The sequence below is a fragment of the Rhineura floridana genome, chromosome 8 (assembly GCF_030035675.1).
Source record: "Rhineura floridana isolate rRhiFlo1 chromosome 8, rRhiFlo1.hap2, whole genome shotgun sequence".
NCBI lineage: Eukaryota > Metazoa > Chordata > Lepidosauria > Squamata > Rhineuridae > Rhineura > Rhineura floridana.
In genome coordinates, this window is record NC_084487.1 from 125136135 (window position 1) to 125163032 (window position 26898).

The 26898-nt window shown below is 39.8% G+C and overlaps 1 protein-coding gene across 1 annotated transcript in view; it reads left to right on the forward strand.

Annotated features, from left to right (window-relative positions):
• Positions 1-2333: 2333 nt before the first annotated feature.
• Positions 2334-26898, forward strand: part of SAMM50 (SAMM50 sorting and assembly machinery component) — a 30250-nt gene continuing 5685 nt past the window's right edge. The window contains exons 1-12 of the mRNA XM_061582363.1: positions 2334-2533; positions 7917-8027; positions 8953-9054; positions 10466-10553; positions 11527-11633; positions 13382-13512; positions 15710-15797; positions 16686-16814; positions 17738-17809; positions 18103-18189; positions 21932-22002; positions 23775-23842. Of these exons, the coding sequence (XP_061438347.1) occupies positions 2513-2533; positions 7917-8027; positions 8953-9054; positions 10466-10553; positions 11527-11633; positions 13382-13512; positions 15710-15797; positions 16686-16814; positions 17738-17809; positions 18103-18189; positions 21932-22002; positions 23775-23842 (1075 nt within the window). The 5' untranslated portion in view covers positions 2334-2512. The remainder of the gene's footprint in view (positions 2534-7916; positions 8028-8952; positions 9055-10465; positions 10554-11526; positions 11634-13381; positions 13513-15709; positions 15798-16685; positions 16815-17737; positions 17810-18102; positions 18190-21931; positions 22003-23774; positions 23843-26898) is intronic.

The window sequence follows — 26898 nt, forward strand, 5'->3', positions numbered from 1 at the left end:
TCTTTTAATCATTTTTCAATACAACTTGTAACAAAATAAGATTAAATTCTTGATAATTAACAATCCTCTATACTATAGCTACAATTACATAGCAAAAAAATTAATGAAAATTTGAACAATTTACTATTCATTTGAACTTGCATTGCTTTCATTTTGAAAATGTGGTGTTTGAATTCTGAATGTTCCCCCCCCTTATTCCTGTGTGATAGGTAATGTGAAGCCTGCTTGTATACATATTTATTTGGAAATAAATCTCCAGGAGCTGAGTGGGTTTAATCCATGTAAATGTGCATAGGATCGTAGGTCATTCAATTTAGTAGAGATTAAATATAACATTTTGGAACGTAGAGATAAAATGCCTTTTAAAACATACATACACACAACTATTAACGTACCAGTCCTACACACATACCTGTTTTGCAAAGGTGAACACGTGTGTATGAGAACCCCCACAGATTAAAGACAACATATCCAAAGTTTTGGCACTTTTAAAGTACACACCTAAATTGGACCTCAAAATATTTAACTTTGACCAAATCGATCCTAAAGCGCGTCCTACGATGTGTGCCTTTTCAATTTTCTCCACAAAAATGTGCCAAGAGTTAGACTCAATAAAGCCCCAGCTGTTTACCAGGGGTCTGTCGGATTTCATAGTTCGGTTCCAAAACTACAATTCCCAAGATGCTTTAGCTGAAAGTTTGTCATTTAACGTTTTTTGACGTGTCACTTGGGAGAGGCACTCGTAGCCGTCTTAATGGCTGGAATCTGAACGGGGGCTTAAGGTCCCGCCCTTTGCCTCTGTCAGCCCTTTCGTCACATACTCGAGGTTCTCGCAGGGCTTCGCCCAGCGGTCCAATCATAGAAGGAGTCGAAGTACCCCTTCATTGCGTCTCCTTCCTCATAGACATAGAAAAAGATTGTCACCAATTGACTTGGTTTTCTACTTTTTTTATGATCTGATGCAAAGTATACGGTGTTGTCACTACTGAGATGGCAAGAGACAGAGCGACCTCACTTTACGCCGATGGATCACGAATGTTACAGTAACTATCATAGAAACACGAAACTTTTAGAATCACGATTTCCTTTCTCCCTGGGTGGAAGTGAGAGTTATTCGTAAAACGAAGAAACCCAATATTTTAGCTTTTAGACCATGATAAAGCAACAGCCAGAAATAAATAAAGGGTAGCGGCAAACACAGCAGTTGGTGCTCTTTCGAATTTGGTCTTACGTCATGTAGAAAAATGTGTTTTCCCCCAAATATTTATTTATTTATTATTTATTATTTTTCATTTATTAGGACGCATTTCTATACCTGTTTGCCTGGGAGAAGAATCTGTTGAATGCAGACTTTCTTCTAAATAGCATGACAAAAGAAAGTGCTTCTCTTCACGCAGCGCATAGATAAACTATGGAATTGGCTCCCTCAAGAGGCAGTGATGGCCACCAACTTGGATGGCTTTGAAAGAGGATTAGACAAATTAATGGAAGATAAGGCTGTGAGTGGCCACTAGCTCTGACGGCTATGCTCTGCCACCACAGTTGGAAGCTGTGTGCTTCTGAATACCAGTTGGTGGAAACCACAGCACAGGAGAGTGCTCTTGTGCTCAGGTCGTGCTTCTGGGCTTCCCATGGGCACCTGGCTGGCCAATGTAAGAAAAGGACGGTAGACTAGATGGGCCACTGCCCTGAGCCAGCTGATTCTTGTTATGCGCTATTAGACGTGCTATGTGCATGAATGCGATTAAACACTGAATTGGGGTTGCAAAGTGGCCTGATAAGGGCCATTTTAAGTAGTCTGATCCTTGCTACAAAATTTGTATAGGGGAGTTTGGGGTTCTCAATCCAGACTACTGTTACCTGCACCTCGAACTATGGCCTACATGGCAGGGTGGTCGCAACCTTGTAATGGTACTGGCATTGCAATGTTTACAATTCTTTAAAACTTTTAAACTCACACACACATTAAATAAGACATGAGTTAGACACAGCAAGCACGTCTGTGTTGGCTGCCACCGTTTGCTGGAGGGAGCACGTTGCAACTTCTCAGCTATGCCAAAATCCTGCATTTCCCCATTGATTTCTATTGGCCCCTCTCACTGTTCCCGGTGGACACAAAACGGCGTTCAACGTGACCCCTGTTTTTTCCTCTCGGAATAGATGAGATACTGTAGTACTTTCTTATCTCTATGAGGGTTCCCGGAAACCAAGACTGTTCGTATCATTTTTTCCTATTCTAAAGTCTCTGTCTCTCTCTTTTAGTGGCGTTTTTCCCTTAAGCTGATGGCTTCGGCTCAGCTGTTAGGCCCCGCCCCTTCCGCCCTTGTCTGGCCAATCAGAGATGCTCGGGAGGGGAAATTTGGGGTTGCTGTCTACGTTCTTGTCATGGCTGATTCGTGCAGCTTTTGCATGTGATGCTCGCTGGGCACCGTCTCCGGCCCCCGCTTAGGCTGGCTGGTAACAGCTGCGCCTCTTCCCTCCTTTTCTTATCGCTTGGCATCAGTGCGGAGCCATGGGGACAGTCCACGCGCGGGTAAGAAACCCGCCCTTGGCCTGGCTGGTTTGGGTGGGGATAGGGTTGGCGGCAGCGGCGACCGCGACCTTGGGCAGCAGAGTAAGGAGGCAGAGTCAGAAGGGCCTCAGCCTACCTTCATTATCCCCTAAACGGTTTCGGAGTTTTTCACTTTGGAAATACAGGCCCTGCTCTTTTGCCTGGTGTTTCTTTCTTTTTTTGGTGGAGGTGTCACTTAGAAATATTGGTACTTTGTGTTAAGTTCTTCTTGGCTTGTGGAGAGTTCCTCTACAAGAAAATGTGCCCTTAAGAGTGTGCTGAGTGTCTGTGGAGAGTATGTGCCCGCCAGGAGGCTGTTTGGGTATGCTGTGGAACCTGGTGCCTCCACTTCAGATTGTCTACATTGCGTATTTGTGGACTTGCATACGTTATGCTGGCCTGGAACAACAGAATTGGAGGGGAGAGGCTTGGGCTATACCTTGGGCCAGCTGTTTGAGTCATCTGCATGGTAGTTAGGAGGCCAATAAATAAAGAGCCTTAATGAATAATTCTGCAAACTGGTAGAGCTTCTGATGGTGCTTCTTGTGAGATTGAGTGTTCTACTTGGCAGGAGAATGTTTATGCACTTGTTATGAATGCAAACTCTTAATGACACATATATACACATGTACCACACTAACTTGCAGGGGACACCTGATTTTACATTCTTTTAGTGCATGTGAACATCCTACAACAGCTTAAGTTTACAAAATAACCTTAAAGCAACATACAAAAATATTTGGAGACAAAAGGTGGCAGTCCTACTCAGAGTAGACCCACTGAAGTTAATAGACATGGCTAACTTAGGGTCATTAATTTCAATGTGTCTACTCTGAGTAGGACTTCGTTAATACAACCAGAGCAATAGCAAAACAGCATAGCTTATGATCTTGAAGAAAAATGAAGAGCTGCAATTGAACATGTAATTTGAGGACTTAAAAATATAATACAAGATTTTTTTCTGTAATAGAGAAGGAACCAAGATGATACATTAATCAAAAGGGCAATATGTCTTTAACTTTTTTCCCCATCACACAATGGGTAACAAAAAGGCAGTATTGGGGGGGGGGAGTTGCAACATTAATGGAGTAACTTTATTCCCAGACAGATGCCTGAAAAGAGTAGTGATAGATGGAGTTTAAGAGGGCTATTCCAAGAGGACATTCAAAGCTCAGACTCAAAAGGTCATTAAATATAGATTGATGGTTTCCAATGGTGTCGGGTGGAAGGGTTTGGATTTGTTAGGCACTGGGGAACATTTTGGGACAAGCCGGGCCTGTAAAAAAGGGACGGGCTCCACTTGAACCAGAATGGAACCAGACTGCTGGCACTTAAAATTAAAAAGGTGGCAGAGCAGCTTTTAAACTGACTGAGGGGGGAAACCCGACAGGAGCTGAGAAATGTCCGGTTCGGAATAAACCTCCCCCCTGGGATAAAAACCAAAGAAATGATGAAATTTTAAAAGGGGTAGGCCTAGAAGTAGGCATTGTGAGAGCAGGGGCACAGGATATAAATTCAGAAGAGCAAAATTACCACAGGCCTAACCACAAGTGCCAAAGACACTTGAAGAGAGACACTGCTTACAAGTGCCTGTACGCTAATGCTAGGAGCCTGCGAACCAAGATGGGAGAACTGGAGTGCTTGGTCTTAGAGGAGAGCATTGATATAGTGAGCATAACGGAGACCTGGTGGAATGGAGAAAACCAGTGGGATACGGTTATCCCTGGTTATAAACTATATCGGAAGGACAGGGAAGGACGTATTGGTGGCGGAGTCGCTCTATACGTGAAAGAAGGCATTGAATCCAGCAAGCTCGAAACCCCAAAAGAGGCAGACTCGTCCACAGAATCGTTGTGGGTGGTGATACCATGCCCCAGGAGGGACTTAATACTGGGAACGATCTATCGTCCCCCTGATCAAAATGCTCAGGGAGACCTTGAGATGAGATATGAAATTGAGGAAGCATCCAAACTAGGAAATGTGGTAGTAATGGGTGACTTCAACTACCCGGACATAGACTGGCTGCATATGTGTTCCAGTCATGACAAAGAAGCAAGGTTTCTAGATATTCTAAATGACTATTCCCTAGACCAGTTGGTCATGGAACCGACCAGAGGGACGGCAACCCTGGATTTAATCCTCAGTGAGGACCGGGACCTGGTGCAAGATGTAAGTGTTGTTGAACCGATTGGGAGCAGTGACCACAGTGCTATTAAATTAAACATACATGTAACTGGCCAATTGCCAAGAAAATCCAACACGGTCACATTTGACTTCAAAAGAGGAAACTTCACAAAAATGAGGGGATTGGTAAAAAGAAAGCTGAAAAACAAAGTCCAGAGGGTCACATCACTCGAAAATGCTTGGAAGTTGTTTAAAAACACTATATTAGAAGCTCAACTGGAGTGCATACCGCAGATCAGAAAAGGTACCGCCAGGGCCAAGAAGATGCCAGCATGGTTAACGAGCAAAGTCAAGGAAGCTCTTAGAGGCAAAAAGTCTTCCTTCAAAAAATGGAAGTCTTGTCCAAATGAAGAAAATAAAAAAGAACACAAACTCTGGCAAAAGAACAAGAAGACAATAAGGGATGCTAAAAAAGAATTTGAGGAGCACATTGCTAAGAACATAAAAACCAACAACAAAACATTCTATCAATACATTCAAAGCAGGAGACCATCTAGGGAGACGATTGGACCCTTGGATGATAAGGGAGTCAAAGGTGTACTAAAGAACGATAAGGAGATTGCAGAGAAGCTAAATGAATTCTTTGCATCTGTCTTCACAGTGGAAGATATAGGGCAGATCCCTGAACCTGAACTAACATTTGCAGGAAGGGATTCTGAGGAACTGAGACAAATAGTGGTAACGAGAGAGGAAGTTCTAAGCTTAATGGACAATATAAAAACTGAGAAATCACCGGGCCCAGATGGCATCCACCCGAGAGTTCTCAAAGAACTCAAATGTGAAATTGCTGATCTGCTAACTAAAATATGTAACTTGTCCCTTGGGTCCTCCTCCGTGCCTGAGGACTGGAAAGTGGCAAATGTAACGCCAATCTTCAAAAAGGGATCCAGAGGGGATCCCAGAAATTACAGGCCAGTTAGCTTAACTTCTGTCCCTGGAAAACTGGTAGAAAGTATTATTAAAGCTAGATTAACTAAGCACACAGAAGAACAAGCCTTGCTGAAGCAGAGCCAGCATGGCTTCTGCAAGGGAAAGTCCTGTCTCAGTAACCTATTAGAATTCTTTGAGAGTGTCAACAAGCATATAGATAGAGGTGATCGAGTGGACATAGTGTACTTAGACTTTCAAAAAGCGTTTGACAAGGTACCTCACCAAAGGCTTCTGAGGAAGCTTAGCAGTCATGGAATAAGAGGAGAGGTCCTCTTATGGATAAGAAATTGGTTAAGAAGCAGAAAGCAGAGAGTAGGAATAAACGGACAGTTCTCCCAATGAAGGGCTGTAGAAAGTGGAGTCCCTCAAGGATCGGTATTGGGACCTGTACTTTTCAACTTGTTCATTAATGACCTAGAATTAGGAGTGAGCAGTGAAGTGGCCAAGTTTGCTGATGACACTAAATTGTTCAGGGTTGTTAAAACAAAAAGGGATTGCGAAGAGCTCCAAAAAGACCTCTCCAAACTGAGTAAATGGGCAGAAAAATGGCAAATGCAATTCAATATAAACAAGTGTAAAATTATGCATATTGGAGCAAAAAATCTTAATTTCACATACACGCTCATGGGGTCTGAACTGGCGGTGACCGACCAGGAGAGAGACCTCGGGGTTGTAGTGGACAGCACGATGAAAATGTCGACCCAGTGTGCGGCAGCTGTGAAAAAGGCAAATTCCATGCTAGCGATAATTAGGAAAGGTATTGAAAATAAAACAGCCGATATCATAATGCCGTTGTATAAATCTATGGTGCGGCCGCATTTGGAATACTGTGTACAGTTCTGGTCGCCTCATCTCAAAAAGGATATTCTAGAGTTGGAAAAGGTTCAGAAGAGGGCAACCAGAATGATCAAGGGGATGGAGCGACTCCCTTACGAGGAAAGGTTGCAGCATTTGGGGCTTCTTAGTTTAGAGAAAAGGCGGGTCAGAGGAGCCATGATAGAAGTGTATAAAATTATGCATGGCATTGAGAAAGTGGATAGAGAAAAGTTCTTCTCCCTCTCTCATAATACTAGAACTCGTGGACATTCAAAGAAGCTGAATGTTGGAAGATTCAGGACAGACAAAAGGAAGTACTTCTTTACTCAGCGCATAGTTAAACTATGGAATTTGCTCCCACAAGATGCAGTAATGGCCACCAGCTTGGACGGCTTTAAAAGAAGATTAGACAAATTCATGGAGGACAGGGCTATCAATGGCTACTAGCCATGATGGCTGTGCTCTGCCACCCTAGTCAGAGGCAGCATGCTTCTGAAAACCAGTTGCTGGAAGCCTCAGGAGGGGAGAGCGTTCTTGCACTCGAGTCCTGCTTGCGGGCTTCCCCCAGGCACCTGGTTGTCCACTGTGAGAACAGGATGCTGGACTAGATGGGCCACTGGCCTGATCCAGCAGGCTCTTCTTATGTTTTTATGTTCTTATGTTCTTAATACTAAAGTGAACTTAAACATTAGAAATGACAGAAGACCCAGCAGCCTGGGATCTTTACTACAGTGGAATGAGGACTACATTCCAATAAATGACCAATGCAGGTTACTCCTAAATATATATGCTTGTTTTAAAATCTTAGTGATAAGTCTTGCTTGAGTAAAGAAGCCTGCTGTATTCTGTGAGATATTTATTCGCTAGGTACCAATTATACTGACAGCATACACTATAAAATAAAAACGTATGCTGAAAAATGTAAAACTGTATAAGCTGATGGGTTTATATTATGTGGTATACATTATGGGCTGTATCCAGCATTAGTCATACTCAAAGTGCACTATTGAAATAACTGGAGTTAAGTAACGTAAGTCTGTCACTTTCAGTGCATCTACTGGGTGTGACTATCATTCTGTTACTACTAGTATGTGTAGTGAAACTGCATAAGACAGATGTGGGAAACCTTTCGCTCTCCAGATGTTGCTGAACTGCAGCTCCCATCATCCCTGGCCATTGGTCATCATGCTTGTGGGGCTGATGAGAGCTGTAGTTCAGCAACATTTGGAAGGCCAAAGGTTCCCCACACTTGGCCTAAAAGATACATGAATAAGATATAAAATGTATGAACACAACTTTGAATCCTTGCATGGTAAGGTAGACGGAATGGTTAAAAAATAAGTACTTGAAAACATTAAAACATAAAATACCATTTACAAATGGAACCCAATAATTTACTCAGTTGATATATTTGGTGAATTTGTATCTTATTCAGAGTTTGGAACCTCTTCCAATGAGTGGACCTGATTTTGGTGCTATAGGGGAAGAAGCTGAACTAGTTGAAGTTGAACCAGAAACGAAACAAGAAATTCTTGAAAATAAAGATGTGAGTATTGGGGTAATCTATTTTCTTCCATTTTAAATATTCTCTGATTGCTACTTGAAAATAGTGTTGGAATTTTAAGAAAATAGGTACAAGTCCAACAAAGCCAACTGATCTTTTTATGTGGGAAATTGTATAAATTCAATCCTGGAGATCAAAATGTAATGAATAGTTTTTTTTAAAAAATGCACGTTTATCAAAATGCACAATTAGTCCTCTTGGAGTAGTTATAGGAAGCATGCTGAGCTATATTTTCTTATTAGTTTAAAAGTGAATGGGAGGCCTTTTTATTGATATAGTTTAGCTAAGTCTAAAATTCCATGTTTGGAATAAAAATCCTGGAGAGTTGGAACAAATATGTCTAGTATACCCTGTTAGTATTCTGAGTAAAATAATTGGTGTCAAGCGATTATGCATCAGGAAGAGGAGCACCATAAGTCTTGCAGCCCAGGTGCTGCAAGAACCAGTTCACAGAAAGGCAGATGGGATTGCATAAAGCTATTACTCTGAGCATGTGTGGTACAGGATGGTGCTCAAAGACTAACAGTTTGCAGTCATTGCAAGAGAAGACATTTGTGATGTCATGATTTTAGGCAGAGGAAAGTTCTTATGTTTTAGTGGTTAAGAATTCTCTTCAGGTATTTGTAAACGTGTAAAGAATAAAATAAATTACTATTTGAGGTTTATGAACATTTCATCCACAAAAATAATACAAAATCCTGTTTACTATGGATTCTTATTGTAGCACTTAAAATTCTTGATTTTTGATTCATGATGAGAAAGTGTTCTGTGTTGTTTTGGAATTGTTGCATTGTAATGCAACATTTATAAGTTATGTCACCATTGTGTTTTCAGGCTAGTAGAAATTTTAGTTGTCTTGAAATGTTTCCAGGGCTAATAGTTTAAAGATAATGATCTTTATCTTTAGGTTGTGGTTCAACATGTGCACTTTGATGGACTTGGAAGGACTAAAGATGACATCATCATGTATGAAATTTGTGATGTTTTCAAGGCTAAAAACCTCATTGATGTAAGTAGTGACGCTAGGCATGCTTTCTGAAACTCTCAAAAGCTTGAATATTTTATCTAAAAAGTGTCAGCATCTTTGTTTAATATGATTATTTTTTTATTTTATTGGATAAGTCTAACACAGAATAGTTTCTTGACAACTTAGAACCAAACTTAAGAAATATACCAAAATGTTAAAAAATAACCTTCAAAATTTAACACAAATCAATACATAAAACACCAGCCCCAATAGAAAACAAGCTTATCAGCAACTCAGAGGAACACTAGTATAAAGCCTTGACACAGCAGGATCGTATACCATGCAAATCTAGACATTACCCACATTTTATGCCAAAACAATATTGCAAAACATACTGTACCAGAATCATAGGTGTGTTTTATAAGCAGATGCTCAAGTGTATAAATGTGGTGGTAGGCTGCATTCCTATCCTTGCAGATGTAAGCCCCATGAATTTCTGTTACAGTAGGGACCCGCTTATACAGCGGGTTAGGGACCAGGCCCCTGCCGTAAAGCGGAAATCGCTGTAAAGCAGAACCCATGGAGTATAATGGGGCCACCGTGCGAAAATGATGCGAAAACGTCACAAAAGAGCAAAAATCGGCTTTAAAAAGGAAAACGAAAGCCGCCGCATTAGCGGAACGCCGGAAGCGAAACGCCGGGAAGCGGGGCCCTACTGTATATATAACTAAACTTGGCATTGTAGCCTGTGCATTATATATGTAGGGGTTGGGTGATAAACTGGTTTATATGAGATCCAGTCTGTGAATTAGACTGTTAGTTCAGCTGCTACTTTATAAGTAATAACAGTGATCACATGAATCAAAGCTTCATTTATTGTGCATGCTACCATGAAATTATTTATTTATTTATTGTTTGGTTTATATCCTGTCCTTCCTCCCAGCAGGAGCCCAAATTATACAAAACATGCTTAATTCTTAAATGAGAGAATGAATAAACTTTATGTTTATCAATAATAATATGTTCTGGATTTTCATTGCTTTCACTTATAACTTCAAGATTGCTAAAACATTTATATCTGATTATGGGAACTAGATTGGTAAATTGTTAAGCTGTATTTTTTGTATATGACTGTCATGCACAAATCTGAGAAAGGGAATGGAATTTGTAGGTCCTTACTGATGTGCTATTGATAAAATGTTTGGGAAATCTGGTATATAATGTGTAATCTGATAAGAATAAGTAATCCAAATAAGTTAAGATCTAATCTTAAAATTCCTGTGGCTTGGAAATCCCATTTGTCTAATGAAAATACAGAGCCCCCAAAATATAACTTGGTATTAATTTTTATAGTGTGTAAAAGAATGATGTTCAGAGTATGGATCTGATAGATGATAACATTTAATCATTGTGTCGTATTAAAATGCAAAACCAAACCTTAAATATTTTGAAGGTTATGAGGAAGTCTCATGAAGCTCGTGAAAAGCTCCTCCGTCTAGGAATTTTTAGACAAGTGGATGTTCTAATTGATACTTGTCAAGGTAATTATCAGGGAGTGTGATTTGTTTTTCCATGAGTTTTAGTATAGATTTACAGTTGTCTAGTTTGTGTCATTTTTAAATACACAGGGTGCTGTCCGACTAAGTAACTCAGTAGACTAATTGAAATCAATGGAGTTAAGTAACAAGTCCATTGATTTCACTTAGCAACTCACATTGGATATTGCCCCCTCTGATTGGACAGATTGTTTTATACCCGTGTTCTTCCCAATAGTTCTAATACAGAATGCAAGGGAAATAGCTACTATTTCAATATATAATTTTTGGGGTAGCAAAGTATCCTTCAGTGTGACAGGTTGCATTTGCTTTCATTTAATTCTATGGGGAAATAAAGGGTGTAGTTGGTGACATTGCCAAGGCACTACCGACTCCAATGACAGGGCCTGGGTATTGAGTTTGCCCACAATTAAAATGCTGTACTTGTTTGCCACCATCTAGAGCAGATTGGTGCCCGTCAAATGTTGTTGGACTCCAACTCTCATTAGCTACAGCAAACTTGGCCAGTAGTCAGGAATATTGGGAGTTGTAGTTCCAAACCTCTGGAGGCCAATGGAATGGGGAGGGTTGATATAGACTGTCCCTTAAAAATCATTTGAAGCTGAAAAACCAGTACTAAAAAGTAAACATTATAAGAGGCTGACACAGATCTCTGCTCCTGTCCTGATTAGATGTTGGGGCTTAAATCTCCAGTTCCACTGATAGGTGTCCATAGTTCGAACCAAACAGTGTTTACTGTGTAGAAAGTTAAATGTTTGGGATGGATCCTTTTTGAGTACTGCCTTCTGTGAGGGGGACTTTCTGAGTGGTGTATTATTTGTGAGAACTTAATTCAGCTACTACATATGTTCCTTAAAATATTATAAAAAACACTGTATTTTAACCATTAGAAAGCTCAAACTCATTTTTTTTAAAAAAATGAATATTGTATTCTTTACTAATATGTCTATGTATTTAGGAGATGATGCCCTTCCAAATGGTTTAGATGTAACATTTGAAGTAACAGAACTAAGAAGATTAACTGGAAGTTATAATACTATGGTTGGCAATAATGAAGGGAGCATGGTATGTCCAGCTTAATAAGTTGTAGTAACTTGAGTTGTGATGTGATATATGCCAGTTTATCATAAATGATTTTAGTTAATTTTGGTAAAACAGATCTTGCTCTTCAATACTAAATACATTTATACCACATCTGCACTATACATTTAAAACTGTATTATATTACTTTAAATAGCCGTGGCTTACCCCAAGGCACCTTGGGAACTATAGTGTGTTAAGGGTGCTGAGAATTGTTAGGAGACCCTATTCCCCTCACAGAGCTACAGGTCCTAGAGTGGTTTAACAGTCAATCCCTCTTCCCAGGGAACTCTGGGAATTGTAGCTCTGAGGTGAATAGAGGCCTCAACACCCTTAATCTACAGTTCCCAGGATTCTTTGGAGGAAACCATGATGGTTTAAAGTGGTGTGATACCGCTTTAAATGTGTAGTGCAGAATTTAAAGGCACAGTGCAGAATTTCATTACTTGCAATGATATTCCATTCAGATCATTGAAACATGCATGTGTTCAATTTTTCTGCTTATTCTGCCGTTATTCTACTGTTGCCCTAAGAATTTCTGGTCTTTTGAATACTTGCATTGTGTACAAATAAGATGAGATCATAAATGTGTAATATTTTATCACAAGCTGAAAATACCCTTTTCCAGTTGACTACCTACTATTTTACAATCTTACCTGATGATTTCAATGAATAGAAGTTTGAGTTGAAGTTTGTAGCTTACTTTCAGGAAACTTACATGTTTGCAAGAACTTATGCTCTTGTAAATTGAGAATGTGATTGACAGCTCTGCATGAAATTTTTTTTTAAAGCTATACAATTAAAATTTGAGAAATCTAGAATGATTTGATTTCTTTCATACATTTTACAGCAATATGAGCATTATTTTCCCTATGGAATGTAATTTATCTTTCTGTTTGTTTGGGAGAAGTTGAGGTAATGAAAAAGTGAGACACTTTAACTACTTGAATATAGCAAAAATTCCCCAGGGATTTGGAGAAATGTTAGTTAGTTTAAGTATAACATTAACTGTGTGGGTATTAAAATTTACCCTTTCTTAAAATAGCAAGAACAGTAATGGGTTGTAAAGCTTTTGCAAGGGAGCTTACAAAAAGTGAATTTCCCTCACTTGTCCCCATTGTAGCTCTATGTACCATGCTTTCTGTGGCAGTGGTCATATTTATCTTCCGTTCCTCCCAAATGGAACTTCTGGGAACTTTTTTTTTCTGGTGGGGGGAAACAAAGGTGGCTTCTGGAACCTGCTCAGTGCCAAAGTCTTAGAGGTGATGGTGGTATAGTGAGATAAAATGTTTAAAAGGGGGCTCCAGAGCAGGTGTCAGCAGTGATGGGGCAGCTACCAACCTAGGGGTTTTGATAGGACACCACTTTGCCACGCAGCCCTTCAACCCTAGTGCTGGCCATGAGCAGTGGCCTGTGCTTCCGTGTATGTATGTGTTGGTTGTCTAGTACATTTCTCATATGCGCTATGCTAGAAGCAAAATTTGAAATACTTAGTGGGACTGTTCTCCCAGATAAGCAGAACAAAGAACAGATATCAATAAAAATAAATGTTTTTATATTCCCTCTAAGGGAAATATTCAGTTTGCTTGCTCACAAGAACAAAAAGATTGAGTTGTCATTTTGCTGCAATTAAAAAAAATTGAGCTCATCGAAGAACTATATAAAACACTTAAATGTGTGCAAGTGTCTTGGCAAAGTTGTACAACTCTCGATTCTTATTCTGGATCTTGCAGGTACTTGGGCTCAAGCTCCCTAATATCTTTGGACGTGCTGAGAAGGTAACATTTCAGTTCTCCTATGGCACAAAGGAAACATCATATGGCCTGTCTTTCTTCAAACCACAGCCTGGTCACTTTGAAAGAAAGTAAGATATCTTCAGAATATTGTAAGGCTACAATGCCATATACATCTATTTACCTATTTAGAAAAATTCCTAGGCCACTTCTTGAAACTGTCTCTAAGAGGTGTACAGCAAAAGACAATAAAATCACCAGTATAAAACTTAAAACAATAAAAACAGTATCAAATTATACAAAAGGTATAAGGTACAGCATTAATGGAAAGTTATGGGACTTAACTTCCAAGTTGACATGCATAGGATTGTACTGCAAGTTCCATTAAATTTAATGGGACTAACTTCGGAGTAAACATGCATAGGATCAGATTGCATAACTTCCCCCACCCCCATTTTTGAAAGATGAGCTACTTAAGACAGTGACTCCAATACTCGATACATTTTCTCTCATTTATAGTTAAGTCACACTGAAGTTGGTTAATCTCAGCTTTCATTGCTATAATCGTTAGTACAGTAGGGCCCCGCTTACCGTCGCTTCGCTTACTGGCAATCCGCTAATGCGGCGGCTTTGATTTCATTTTTTTAAAGCCGATTTTGCCCTTTTGCAGCATTTTCGCGCGACGTGCCCCATTATATCCAATGGGGTTCCGCTTTACGGTGATTTCCACTTTACGGCGGAGGTCCAGAATGGAACCTGCCATATAAGCGGGGCCCGCCTGTACATATCATAAGGCAAGTTGCAGCGTACTGGCCCATATCCAGCACTGCAGCTCTGCTGGTGCAACAGGCTTCAATGCATGTGAACGAAGTTTCCTCTTCCCCCTCCAGCCATCCTGTGTGTCCTCAAAATTAGCTCTGGAGGGTTGGGGGATCCTCCACAGCAGAATTTGGGGCATGTGTGGGGGTAGGAACAGAACCCCGCTGGTGCAGCACTGGATGGAACCCAGTGTTTTGCACTTATAGACTAGATACTTTAGTTCCAAGAAAGTAGTTCTCAAGGCAGTTTACACAGTAAAGTTGGAGAACAGTTAAAACATATTTACTCCTCTAAGTTTTCATTCTCTCCTATGCTGTTCCTCGAATAGGACATTTCTTAACTGCTGTAGGAGTTACCAGGCAGAGGATATCAGATATTGCTGATTCTCTGATCTCTTGGTTGCAGTGACTGTTGAAGGCATTCAGAGTCACGTATGAAGTCCTTCCTTTGCCCCCTTACTGCTATTGCTGCCATGCCAGGGTGGTAGCAGCCACTGGAAAAAACAGTCCTCTGGCATTGCGTTGCTGAGCACCAGGCCTTGGTAGAAGATGTTAGTGCCCAAATTTTGTAGGGCTTTTTGGAGTTATTCCCATGGATGGTCAGTTTCATAACTGACTTTTTTAAGCATCCAACTTTAAGCCCAGGAGCCCAGCTTGAGTGATCCACTCAACTGTATTTTTCACATGTATGCATTCCTCATGCCATGAGTGCAAAATATTATATTGGAATTTATTCTGCATTAATTTACTTTCAGTGTTAACAGTGAAATGCAGATAGTTGTACAAAGGTGCCAACTCAGCTTAACACTCAATAGCAGCTGTCTTTTAAAGTGCTGGCAGCCAAGATTATCTCAAGTAAGCTTCTGAATAGAACTATTTGATTAAAAAAGCCAATTTACGCATTCATTTTCATCATTAAATTGTGCTATTTTGCAAAAGATTTAACAAATACTACTGAAAATTTATGAGCAGATGGGATAGGTGAAAAAACTGAGTTGCCTTTCATTATCTTTGTGCATGTGGTGTTTATAGAGCTGTTAGCACACACTGGATTTATATTTCTGAAAAAAAATGATGCTATACTCGTCTTAGCATTAGCTGAAAAGAAAAGATGGAAGCTAAATAGCAAGATGCTTTGCTCACTTCCTCAAAAGTTCAGTAGTGTTAGAAAAACATCTAAATATGAGCTAATTCTTAAGTTAATTAATAATGACTGTTGTATGAGTCCTGTAGCCAACTTACTAGCTTTTTAAAAAATTAAAGGATTTTAAACAGTTATAGTGCAAGTAATTTTTCCATAGGTTAGATCCAGTGCTAGCTTGAGGGCATAACTGGGGCTAGGCTTCTACCCTGTTAGTAATGAAGCTCTGTCCTGCTTGCTGAGTACAGGATGCTATTTTATCTGGCATAGCTAAAGTTAAACAGTCCCATAGGTTTGATTTCTTACGCATATGTATTTCATATTCTTTCATTGTTGTAGTAATCTTAAATCTCAATGTTATGTTTCTAGCTTTTCTCTCAATCTGTATAAAGTAACTGGACAATTTCCTTGGAGTTCTCTTCGTGAAACTGATAGAGGAATATCAACAGAAATCAATGTAGGTAAAATAGCACTACTTGTCTACTGTTGGCTGGAGAGAGATATCCACAAATCTGGTTATCAGTGGTGACTATGCCTGTCTACCAACTGCCCCTCCCTCACCTACACAAAATTCTCTCATGAGATCTTTGCAAAAGTGCAGAGAACTCAAAATGGAAATGGACTGCCTTCAAGTCAATTCCGACTTATGGGCGACCCTGTGAATAGGGTTTTCATGGTAAGCAGTATTCAGAGGGGGTTTACCATTGCCTTCCTCTGAGGCTGAGAGGCAGTGACTGGCCCAAGGTCACCCAGTGAGCTTCATGGCTGTGTGGGGATTCGAACCCTGGTCTCCTAGGTCATAGTCCAACACCTTAACCACAAGGGAGGAGATATTTGTGTTAGACCTGATGGACTAACCCTTTCTTTCTCTAAGGCATCATTTTAAAAATGAAGCGCATGCAGCCACTGATATTTTCCCTGCTCTGTTGTTGCAGCACAAATCTTAGCACATATTTCAGTATCCCAGTGCCTTATTTCTCTGTGACCTTACTGAGTTTGCTGAAGCCTGCCCTTATAAAGCGAAGCCAGTCCATTGCCTCAGTCCTAATCGGAGCCTAGCAACTTCCTTGGAGCAGCTCAGCACCTTCCTCACAAAAAAACAGCTGACTCAGCTAGCACCTGACCTTGTTCAAAGCTCTGAGAGGAGCTGGCCAGAACAAAACACCTTAGCTGCAGCTTCTGTGGTCTGTTAGCTTTTCTAGATTGGTTGTTGTGGCAGTAAACCCAGTGCTTCTGTCTACCCCTCCCTATAAATGTATAAATAAATATAAATAAATATGGAAGATGTTAAAAATACGTAAATATTTTTCTCATTCAAAACTTTAAAAAATTGTTTGTTTTACAGTTTCCTATATGGAAGACCAACCATTCGTTAAAATGGGAAGGTGTCTGGAGAGAGCTTGGGTGTCTCGCAAGAACTGCATCATTTTCTGTTCGAGAAGAAAGTGGACATTCGCTCAAGTCTTCTGTGTCTGTACGTTTTTGCAGTTTTGAACATTAGGTTTGAATATGAGTTTTAAAGTAATATAAATATTGACGAACAATGCCAAATTAATTATGCAAGATGAGATACACTTAGTGCTGAAATAATGGTTCATTATGACAGCTGTTGTCAATTCTTGCCCAGATCAATAGAAATTCTAGTCTACTAGGCTGGACGAGGATATGAGAGAGTGAGAGTGAGTGAAAGTGAGTGAGAGAGAGAGAGAGAGAGAGAGAATATATTTAATGACAGTATCTTTATCAATTTACTTATATAATTTTATGTTTGTGTATTTTAGATAACTGAACATGATTTACTTACATTCTTGTCAAAAGGTTTCACAGCATACCCCTTTGATGCAGACATTCTCTTATGTTCAGTTCAGGGTGAGGATACACTTAAGGGCAAGACTGACACAGCGTTCCTATTATTATTATTTTTTATTTATTTTATTTTATTAGATTTCTAAACCGCCCTATAGCTTTCTAGCTCTCAGGGTGGTGTACAAAAGGTTTTTATTAGCAGGAGGTTTTTCATGTACAATGGGAACTTGGCATTGCAACATGTCTTACAAAGTTAATAGCTGAAATGGCAGATAATATATTCATAATAAGAGCTGCAATGTTTTATTAATGAATGAAAACATTTAACTAAAATACTATTGATAATTAGTCAGAAAATATGTGTGTGCATGTGGTGTGTGTGTATATATATATATAGAATATACTTTCATTACTACATTATTTTGATTATGCAGTATTTTGACATGTCAAGAGTTTAGTAGCATATTTGCCTAAACAACTAGTGGCAAATAACTTATCTATCTGCAGTAAGACTGTGTATAATTTATTTTTAAAAAAGAATGTCACAGTTGACTCTTCCCACCTTAAAACATTTTGTTTGTTTGTTTATAGCATGCCATGGTAATAGATTCTCGTAATTCTTCAATCTTGCCCAGACGAGGTGCTTTGCTGAAAATAAATCAGGTATTATTGGCTTCAGTAAAATAGATTTGGATGGGTGTTAAGTCTGCTGGATGATATACAAGATGTGGCAACATTTGTTAAACTTCCATACACTTCAGTATCCTGAAGTTTAATTATCCTTTAAAATAATTAAACTATTTAACTAATTTAACTATCCTTCAAAATTTTCAAATCAATACTCAGTTTCATTTATAGTAGTACTGAGATAGGAAAATAGATTAGGTGTGGATTTTTTAAATTAATATCAAATTATACATCACAATCTTCAAATAAAGGTCTGTTTGATGTTTTAGGAGTTGGCTGGCTATACAGGTGGAGATGTGAGCTTTCTGAAAGAGGACTTTGAACTTCAGTTGAATAAGCAGCTTTTGTGGGATTCAGTAAGTATTTGCAAACGTTCAACAGGTGCTATTGGGAGGGAATGATTCCTCTAAGAGTACCCTTTTAAAAAAGTAAATGAAGTATCTTGTTGTTTGCTTTGAGTTGTAAATTGTTTGCAGCACAGCATTTAGCAGCTCAGTGTGAAATCAGTTCAGTATTTATAGTAGAATATGAAACAAGTAGAGCGTGTGTCATTTTTCCAAGAGAAGAAATGCAGGTGTAAGGACTGTCACAAGTTTTGAAACTTGAGGGAGTTTTGAAAAGCAGTTTGATATGACAAGAAGGTTTCCTCATCTCTGTGTGGATGAGAAAGAAAACGACAAAAACCTTTGCATTAGACTAAGCAACTCTTGGATCCCAAACATAACTTGCAGTGTATAGGTGCAATCCAGAGAACTCAAACTGCTTATGTCCTGTTGATTTTTTTCAAAAGGTGTCTTATTAAAAGGATTCACAATATGAAAGTAGCTAAGGAATCGGTGCCAGTCTATAAAGAGTCACCATGTCATTTATATACCCTCTCCTTTCAGCTTGTTATGAATTCATTGAAACTTTTACTTTGCACTGGAAATGTTAGAAAGAAAAAAGGGCAACATAGCAAAAAAAAGTTCCTCAGGAAAGAATCTCTTTTTTTAAGTTTGTTACTTCAACACATCATATAATTAATGAATCACATGCTTGAAATGTGCCTTGAAGTTGATTATGACTTATGGCGACCTTATTAATCAGTGACCTTCAATAGCATCTGTCATGAACCACCCTGCTCAGATCTTGTAAGTTCAGGTCTGTGGCTTCCTTTATGGAATCAATCCATCTCTTGTTTGGCCTTCCTCTTTTTCTACTCCCTTTTGTTTTTCCCAGCATTATTGTCTTTTCTAGTGAATCATATCTTCTCATGATGTGTCCAAAGTATGATAACCTCAGTTTCATCTTTCTCGCAGTCCCTAGTATCTGCAAAGCTCCCGTCCAACACCACATTTCAAATGAGTTGATTTTTCTCTTATCTGCTTTTTTCCCTGTCCAACTTTCACATCCATACATAGAGATCGGGAATACCATGGTCTGAATGATTCTGACTTTAGTGTTCAGTGACACATCTTTGCATTTGAGGACCTTTTCTAGTTCTCTCATAGCTGCCCTCCCCAGTCCTAGCCTTCTTCTGATTTCTTGACTATTGTCTCCATTGTGGTTAATGTCTGTGCCAAGGTATTGATAATCCTTGACAAGTTCAATGTCCCCATTGTCAACTTTAAAGTTACATAAATCTTCTGTTGTCATTACTTTAGTCGTCTTAGCGTTCAGCTGTAGTCCTGCTTCTGTGCTTTGCTCTTTAATTTTCAACAGCATTTGTTTCAAATCATTACTGGTAAGTAGTATGGTATCTTCTGCATATCTTAAATTATTTATATTTCTCCCTCCAATTTCCACACCTTCATCTTGGTCCAATCCTGCTTTCCATTTGATATGTTCTGCGTATAGATTAAACAAATAGGGAGATAAAACAGGACTGTGGAGTCAGTACGCCAGACCTTCGACTCCGACTCCTCTGTTTCTCTACTGTCCGACTCCGACTCCTTCATAAATGGCAAATGTATATTAACTAGTAATAACAAATTTACTGTAGTAAAATGGTAGCACAAGGCATTTCATCACCACTAGGTGAATCCAGAGCTTGGAAAAGTTACTTTTTTGAACTACAACTCCCATCAGCCCCAGGGATTGGGCTCGTCGGTACATTTCTTCCGACTCCACCCAAAATTGCTCCCGACTCTGACTCCACGATTCCGACTCCACAGCCCTGTGATAAAATACATTCCTCTGTCACACCCTTTCCATATTCTGTCCTTACAGTAGTCTCTTGTCCAGACTGGGTTGCACATCAGGACAATCAGACGCTGTGGGACCCCCATTTCTTTTAAAGCATTTCATAGTTTTTCATGATCTACACAATCAAAGGCTTTGCTGTAATCTTTAAAGCACAGAGTAATTTTCTTCTGAAATTCCTTGGTCCGTTCCATCATCCTATATATGTTTGCAATATGATTTTTGGTACCTCTTCCTTTTCTAAATCCAGCTTGGACATCTGGCATTTCTCGCTCCACATATGGTAAGAGCCTTTGTTGTAGAATCTTGAGCATTACGTTACTTGCATGGAATATTAAGGCAATAGTTTGATAATCACTGCATTCCCTGTGATCCCCTTTGTGGGCCATTGTTTAGTTTTTCATATTTGTTGACAACTTTTTGTCAAAATTTGGACAGATTCAGTCTCAGTAGCTTGTAGCAACTCTATTGTATGCCATCTGTTCCTGGTGATTTGTTTCTTCCAAGTATTGTAAAAGCAATTTTTGGTTCTTCATCATACGGTTCCCCTGTGAATGAATCTGTCATCCTTGCATCTCTTTTATAGAGTTTTTCAGTGTATTGCTTCTATCTTCCTTTTATTTCATGTCAGTCAGTCAGTGTGTTCCCCTGTTGATTATTCAACATCCCTACTCTTGGTTTAAATTTCCTTTTCATTTCTCTAATCTTTTGGAACAGGGCTCTTGTTCTTCCCTTTTTGGTGTCCTCTTCTATTTCTATACAGTAACTACTGTAATAGTTCTCTTTGTCCCTACGTACTAGGTACTGTATTGTGGCATTTAGGGTTCTGACTGTGTTTCTGCCTCCCCTTGTTTTTGCTTTCCTTCTCTCTTTAACCATTTTAAGAGTTTCGTCAGTCATCCATTGAGGTCTTTCTCTCTTTTTAACTATAGGTATTTTTTTGCATTCTTCCCTGATAATGTCTCTGACTTCAGTCCATAGTTCTTCTGGTTCCCTGTCAACTAAGTTTAAAGCCTCAAATCTGCTCCTTATTTGATCTTTATATTCTTCTAGGATGTTATTTAAATTGTATTTTGGCATTATGATTGCGTTGTTCTTCTTCTTTAGCTTTACTCTGATTTTCAATACTACCAGTTAATGATCTGTACTGCAGTCTGCTCCTGGTGGTGTTTTCGCAGAAAGTATGGAATTTCTCCATCTTCTGCTACCAATTATATAGTCAATTTGATTCCAATATTGACCATTTGGTGATGTCCATGTGTACAGTTGTTTTTTGGTTGCTCAAAAATTGTGTTTGCAAGAAACAAATGATTGACTTCACAGAATTCAATAAGTCTTTTTCCTGCTTCATTTCTGTCTCCTAAGCCCCATTTCCCCACAATCCCTATTTCTTCTCTGGTCCCTACTTTTGCATTCCAGCCCCCATCAGAACATCTTGTTTTGGTGTGTAATCAGTTTCTTCCCATATTTCTGTGTAAAATCTCTTCAATTCCTCTTCTTCTGTGTTTGCCGTTGGAGCATAGACTTGGATGATGGTTATGTTAATAGGTTTCCCGTTTAATCTCATTGATATCACTTGCTCAGACCTTGTGTTATAGCTCCTAACTTTAACTAACCATTTTTTAATTATTGGTGGTAGCTTGTTCTTCTGTTTTGGGGCTATTCACATACAGGCAACAACAATTAAGTTCCATACCAATTCTTTATGTCTAATTTGGTTATCTAAATAACCCAACAAAATGGTTAGGGTTCAAAGGTATATCATAATTGGTTATTATATTAGTGTAATTAATCTAGTCACCACTTCAAAGTATTTCATTATTAATGGACAAGACCACCAAATATGCCTCATATCTGCATTTGAGGATTCACATTTCTAACATTTATACTCAATCTGTGATGCATGTTTCTTTAAAGGTTTTCTCAGCTTCTCTCTGGAGTGGAATGTTGGTTCCTATTGGAGACAAACCGTCCAGTATTGCTGATAGGCAAGTAATTCAGTTTGCTTTCCTGAAGAGTTTGCCTATAGTTTGTCTCAATTTTAGATGGCATATACTGACCATCTCTTACATTGCAAATATAATTTTAAGTATTTTTATTAACAAAGCTCATTTATATGGCTTCCAAAACAAGCTACATTGTTGGTAGCCTTACTTTACTTAGAAGAGTTTAGCAATTGATGGCCAGACTAGTTGCAATAGTGGCACATCTGTATGGTTAAACACAGATATACCCTGATCACATAGAAAGGATGGGATGGACTATTTTAACAGCAAAAATGGGTAGGTGGTTAAGGAGTACAGTGTCTTCTGCCTACTTGTAACATATCTCCTTGTACTCTGTTGTTGCTGCCACCACCACCTACCTGGCACGTTACTCCTCAGCACCAGAAGTGTGCTTGTCTGAGAGGAATGCGCTCTGGGAGAGAGGTAGCAGGATAAGCAGTAGTAAGGTTCTGCATTTCCCCGTGCTGAAGTTAGATTCTCCCAAGCTTGCTAATTGCTGGAAATTGATGTTTAAAAACACAGATTTACTACTGTCATATCTAGTTTCCATAGTCTAGAGCAGGGGTGGGGAACCTGTGGCCCGCCAGATGTTGCTGGAATACATCTCCCATCATGCCTCACCATTGGCTAAGCTGGCAGGGTTGCTGGAAGCTGGAGTCCAACAGCATGTGGAGGTCCCAGGTCTACAAAACAGCATAGCTGAAGTGTTTAGTAGTAGTAGTAGTAGTAGTAGTAGTAGTAGTAGTGAAATTTAGCTTTTACTGGTACTCCTATTTGGTTCTTTAAAATAAGCAAGCATAGTGGTAAAAAGGATATGTACAATTTTGATACAGCAAATGGAAAGATTTCTAACAGAGGATGATAGTCAAATGCTTACTGGTCTTGGAATTTCTTGGCTGTATAGGTTATCAGTTTTGATGAGATATCTGTACTTCCTATGCAGCATCTTAAAGCTAGAACACATCTTCCACTGGCTGTGTGTATATTCGTGAATACATCATCCCTGGAGCAAATCTACTATCGCCTCTCATGTATAGAAGGCGATGCCATGAAGACTCCTTATGGGATGGTTGCCATTCATTTGGTAGAACTTCTCATACGTTACGAAAGTGGATGAAGAACATGTTATCCAGGTGCCTTTTTAAAAGGCATTCCTGTGGTATGATGTGCGTTCTGGCTTTTGTTATGAGTTGGAACAAAAGAATTTGGATACCGCATCAGATTGTCCATTTAGGAAGTGATCTTATGCTGGCAGAGATTGCAACCATATATTAATTGTGTTAGTTTAGTTTTAATTGGGTCCTATAGATTATGGAAATACTCTGGCATTTATTTATTTAAGATGTTTTAATCTATGTTGTAAACCACTTGGAGATTGGTTTAAGTATAAGTGGTTTATAAATTGTCAAAATATAAAAAAGAAAATATGTTCTAAATTAGATTGGTAGCTAGTAATTGGAAGACTGTGAAGTGCCTGGATTGTTTGTTTTGGTTTGGAGATAATGAAGTCTTTATCAGAAGCTATCTGACAATATTGGCTCACAAACATGATCATGGGTTTGTCCCATGAACCCAGTTTGTCAGAGGAAACAGTGCGACGCAGTTGAAGCATGGGCAGGGGAATAATACAACAACTGTTAAAATAACAAAATATATATTTTGTATAATGCTTTGTATTTTGGCAACGTAATGTTTCATTCTTGTTCTTAGCTAGAACACTTAGTTATATGTAGTGATTATTTTTTTTCTTTTAGATTTTATCTTGGTGGACCAACAAGTGTGCGTGGATTCAGTATGTACAGCATAGGACCTCAGAGTGAAGGTATGAGACTTTTTTAGTGGATTATATAACTAAATATTTTTACCAGGACCCAAATGATGGGCTGAGGACACTGGATGCTGTTGCATTTTTAGAAAACTATGCAGATCTCCGCCTGATCAGTGCCTGGATAGGAGACTACCTGGGAGCCATATATAACCCATTCTGAAGTTTCCCGGAAGAAGAATAGGATATAAATGTAGACTAAGTTCCAAAAAGCATGCCCAGTAGGATTTCTGGACGTTGCAATTTGTATAGCAAATCTCTATGCTATATCACAAACTACACACATACATTTAAAAAACAATGTATCATAGCAGGTGTGCTTTTTTTGGTGGGGGACCTCCAACCCTGGTTCCAATTTGTTACTACTTTTAATTTAGTTTTCTGCAGCTGCATCAATTTGTTCACTACTTGGCTTTAAAATTGCTTTAAATTGTCATTTTTTCCATTTTTAAAGGTAGTGGGTGTCTGATCTTGTTGTACTAATAGTTCATAAAGGAATTAAAATATTCCTTATGTAAATCTATTTATTTTAAAATACTTTTCCCTTCTTTTGACCATAAACTCCACAATGTGATGTATAAATCAAAACAGCAAAGGGCTGGGGAGACAAAGATATCAGCCACATACTGATTTTTTAAAAATAGCTAACTTCAGTTTGCAGTTGTAAATTCAGACTTTAGTTAATTTTTTATTAACTTCCCCTCTGATTTCAGAGTATAAAATATACAATAATATTTTGGTCTTTTAGCTGTGGGTTTCTTTACTTACTACTCAGCTTTACATGCCACTTTCTTGGCAGTGCTTTCAAAGCTGTTAAGAAGATGGGGGTGGACTATGAGACTGTGTGCCCTGCCCAAACCCTTCCTTCTGTGCCCCCTCCCCAGTCCCTGAGGGGGTATGAATTACATCAGTATTACTGTTAACACTAATTGGGCTCCTTCTTGGCCAGGGTCACTAAATAGTTTCAAACCCTGTTTCCCCCCTCTTTTTATTATAATATAGAAGATATAATAATGCTGTAAACAAATTCAGCATCAGTGTTGTCTAACATTATTGCCATCTTAGACATAGGGAAAATATAATGCAGTGTAGAATCAAATATAAAAAAGGATTTAGAGTGTCATTAATTTACAGCAAGGAAAAACTTGTATCAGTATCCAAGTTGTATCTGTCCCTGTCGTGCCCGGGTTGGGACTCAAGAACAGAATCACTTGATGAAAGCAAATCAGTTTTTATTAGAGTAATTTCCAGACATAGGCTTCTTCGCCTCATGAACTCTTAACATGAACCAAAACCCGCGGCATGGAAGAGAGTTGATAGAACAGAGTTTCCAGCCCTCCCCATTCCTTATCAAGGGGGCTTTCGAGCCGGATCCTCTCACTCCGCCTCAAACTGCCCACATCTACGCCCCTTCCCTCCTCTTTTCTTTGGCGCCGTTTTAGCTGTCTTCAGGTGCGGGGCAATGGGGGGCGGCTGCCTCCTCCCCTTCTGATTCGGAAAGGATGGTAGGAAGTGGGGGGGGTTGGCCCAACACGTTGGGCGATTTCTCTCTACCCTCTGCAGCCGAACGACCTTGGTCCTCCTCCTCCCCCTCTGTCTGTAACGGTAGCACATTCCTAGGGGGGGAGTGCGTGAGAAACGAGTCTGGTGTCTGTTCAAGATCTTTTCCCTCCTCTTCAGACACCTCAGTCCAGCCGCCCCCCTCTCCTAGCTCACTCTCAGAACCATCAGAACCATACCTCCTGACATTATCCCCTTCTCCAAGCCGTACTCCCTCCCACCCTGTTGGTTTGGGGCGATGAGGGAATTTCTCATGAAAGTCTCTCACTAAAATGGGGGCGTGAATGTCTTCTGCTTTTTCCCAGGATCTGTCGGCTGGCCCATAATTCTTCCAATGAATTAGATACTGCAGCTGGTTTTTCCTTCTCCTGGAGTCCAGGATCTGCTCCACTTCGAACTCTGTTTGCCCCCCCACCAACATCGGTGGCCCTGGAGGTTCAATCGGCCTTAGCTCACTGGGAGGGGCGGCCTTCGTTAGTAAGGAACGATGGAATACTGGGTGCATTTTAAAAGTCTCTGGCAACTTTAAACGAAAAGCCACTGGGTTTATTTGAGCCTGGATTTCGAAGGGTCCCACTCTCCTATCCTGCAACTTTCTGCACTTACCCAGCATGTTAAGAAAGCGGGTCGACAGCCACACTTGATCGCCCACCTTGAGAGGGGCCCCCTCACACCGACGTTGGTCAGCAACTCTTTTGTATTCCCTTTTGGCTTCGTCTAATTGTTGTTTCAACACTTGCTGGGCTGCCTGTAATTCCTGGAGAAACTCCTCGGCCATGGGTACTGGCCCACTGCCTGAGCGGCTGGGAAAAGCTTTGGGATGGAATCCATAATTAGCAAAGAAGGGTGTTTGCCCCGTGCTGGTGTGCACGGAATTATTGTAGGCGAATTCTGCAACATGTAAATAGGAAATCCAGTCAGTTTGCTGGTAAGATACATAACAACGCAGGTATCTCTCCAAAACTGCGTTAAGTTTCTCGGTTTGCCCATCAGTCTGGGGGTGGTGAGAGGAGGAGAGCCTTAGCTCCGTTTTCAGCTGCTTCCAAACGGCTTTCCAAAACTTAGCTGTGAACTGAGTGCCTCGATCCGAGACGAGGCTGTCTGGCAACCCATGCAATCTATAAATCTCTTTTATGAACACCTTTGCCATCTCCTTTGCATCCAAGGCCCCAGAACAAGGAAGGAAGTGGGCCATTTTAGTCAATGAATCCACAATCAACAAAATAGCAGTCATTCCTTGTGACCTGGGTAGATTGGTTATAAAATCAATGGAGAGGTCCTGCCAGGGCCCCTTTGGAGTGACTAGAGGTTCCAACAGCCCTGCAGGCCTTCCCGTACTTGTCTTCGCCCTCAAACACACGGCGCAGGATTTTACATAGTTCTCAACATCTCTGCGCATTTGAGGCCACCAAAAATCCTTAGCTACATTTTGAATGGTTTTAAAAATGCCGAAGTGCCCAGCTGTGGCATTGTCATGGCATTGACGCAACACT